General features: G+C 42.7%; 1 protein-coding gene and 1 non-coding gene across 2 annotated transcripts; one reads left to right on the top strand and one right to left on the bottom strand.

The window, feature by feature from the left end:
* Positions 1 to 334: 334 nt before the first annotated feature.
* On the bottom strand, positions 335 to 490 carry LOC125840480 (5.8S ribosomal RNA). The gene has a single exon (XR_007443736.1). It is a non-coding gene; the product is annotated as a 5.8S ribosomal RNA (ribosomal RNA).
* A 490-nt stretch (positions 491 to 980) lies between these two features.
* Positions 981 to 1,424, top strand: LOC125840322 (uncharacterized). Its single transcript, XM_049519281.1, has one exon. The coding sequence runs from the start codon at positions 981 to 983 to the stop codon at positions 1,422 to 1,424; it is 444 nt and encodes a 147-aa protein (XP_049375238.1).
* Positions 1,425 to 2,417: the final 993 nt, after the last annotated feature.

Below are 2,417 nucleotides of genomic sequence, written 5' to 3'. Positions count from 1 at the left end.
TATAAGGTTGGATTGTTCCCGGTTCACTCGCCATTACTAAGGGAATCATTATAAGTTTCTTTTCCTCCGCTTATTGATATGCTTAAACTCAACGGTAATCTCGCATGACCTGGGGTCGGAGTGTCATTCTTAGTCGGCGCAGTTAGGGTCTGGGACTCCGGACGCACGATGGGCTGTAGCCGCGACAACAAGAGAGAGTTGAGTTTCAACCACCACCTGTCGCGACGTCAGTCGATGTGGACTCGCATTTAGGCCAACCACGCGCTCGGGGTGCACGGGAGCCAGCTTCCGCCCCGCGCGATGCATTGCGGTGTGCAGGGGGCGACGCGATGTGTGACGCCTAGGCAGACGTCCCCTCGACCCAATGGCTTCGGGTGCAACTTGCGATCAAAGACTCAATGGTTCACGAAATTCTTCAATTCACACCAAGTATCGCATTTTGCTATGTTCTTCATCGATGCGAGAGCTGAGATATTCATTGTCGAGAGTCGTTTGTGTTTAAATAGCAGCACACGTCCCCCCGCACACTCTGCGAATGGGGCGCAAGGGGAGGGCTGTCAATTTTAGTATTCCCTGGCGCTTTCCATGCCAGGGTTCGTTGGTCGCCCTACGAGCGTACGAGCGCGCCCGCCGGGGACGGGAGGGAGGTGCACGACGAGCGCGCGTCTCCCCCAAGTGTTTAAAATGTGTTTGCGAGTCGTTCTTCTTTGTAGGTTTTGACAATGATATTTCCGCAGGTTCACCTACAGAAACCTTATTACGACTTCTCCTTCCTCTAAATGATTAGGTTCAATTGACTTCTCGTGACATCGCGGGTAGAGAACCGCCCATATCGCCGCGATCCAAACATTTCACCGAATTATTCAATCGGTAGGAGCGACGGGCAGTGTGTACTAGGAATTCCTCATTGAAGACCAACAGTGTTGAGCCTATGTCGCCTGGCGGATGGGCGCAGGCCTCGGCCGACGCCTGGTATTAAAATGGACTTCATTTATGTATTAAAATGGTATTTCCAACTCCAAAATGGATTGAGTTCATATGCCTACTGTCTAAGAGATGAGAATGGAGACATTATATTTGCAAAAGGTGCCAGGATTGAAAATACAACAAGTACTATGGCAGAAGCAGTTGCAATTTTAGAAGCCAGCAAACATTGCAAGAACTCTCAATATAATCAGGTCATTATTCAAACTGATTCTATGTTAATGTGCAAAGTGCTAAAAGGAAAATGGGTCACCCCATGGGCACTTTCAGATATTGTGGAAGAAATCAAAACATGCTTACAAGATAAACAATATACATTTCAACACATTTTGAGAGAGGGAAATCAACTTGCTGACTACATAGCAAACAAAGCAATAGAACAGGGACCTGCAGATATGAAGATTTCAATAGCTTTGAATCACACGGAAAGAGAATCTTAAATAGTGATAAAAGTCAAAGCCCATATTTAAGGATATCTTCCTTAAGGAGATAATGGGGAAGGGGAGGCTACGACAAAAGATGTGAAATACTAAATATACATGGCTATCTCAGTCAACAATAAGGACTCGGCAATTTGGGGGTACAAGGTTCAGGCGAGTGAACCTGGAGGAAACGCTTATTAACCATTTGGAAGTGACGGAAGGCAGTTACCAAGACACCCCAGGCGAGCATCACCTGGAGAAATGAAGTGAACCAAGTTAGTAAAGCACAAGGCAACAAAGGAGTTTAATGAGGTGAAAATACCTAGTGAATAAGTCATCCAAATGGCTTTAACGGATCACTAGAAGAATGCAACTCATTGTACCGAAGAACTCAGCTATGAACAAAAATGTCAGAAGCAAAAACAAAGGGAAATGGAGCAGAGCTGAAAAGGACACACTTACTAAGCTGAAATCCAAATCCAACTTTGCAAGAATCCCACAACATAATGTTAAATGATCCACAGCAACAGGAGACGGAATCCTTTGATCATCCAAAGACGAAACATAGCAAAAATGGAAAGGGTTGAAAGGAAAGAAGAGTGGAGGTGGATTGTTTTAGGAAACCCTATATTTGAGGGATGTGTTTAAAGGATGGGAATCTGATGGGCTGGATTCCTATGCCCTTATTTTGCTTTTGTTGTTTCATTAGTGGATTTGGGTAATAGGCCCAAATTTGCTTTGTTTCTCTTGTAGTTACTTTGCTATTTAATAAAAGGCTTTGCCATATTTTGATTTTTAAAAAATAAAAAGTTTAATCAAAACTTTTTCACATACCTATTTAAGGAACAAAAATCTTATGCAAAATTAGGGGAAATTGAAAATTTTTGGGATAAATGTTGTTTATCAGAAAATTGATTATCTAGCATTAAAATTGACATTCACATATGCATTATCAAAGTATTTCGAACTCAAAAATCAATTTTCTTTTATCAGATTCTTAGCAATAAAGAA

Source organism: Solanum verrucosum, unplaced genomic scaffold, assembly GCF_900185275.1.
Source record: "Solanum verrucosum unplaced genomic scaffold, falcon-dt-bn FXZP01000137.1, whole genome shotgun sequence".
In the NCBI taxonomy this organism is placed as follows: domain Eukaryota; kingdom Viridiplantae; phylum Streptophyta; class Magnoliopsida; order Solanales; family Solanaceae; genus Solanum; species Solanum verrucosum.
The sequence above is the reverse complement of the archived record's forward strand: the minus strand, read 5'-3'. Positions and strand labels throughout refer to the sequence as shown.

Bases quoted from the DNA above. Each gene is read 5' to 3' on its own strand.
- LOC125840322 (XM_049519281.1), top strand. From the start codon at position 981: ATGGACTTCATTTATGTATTAAAATGGTATTTCCAACTCCAAAATGGA.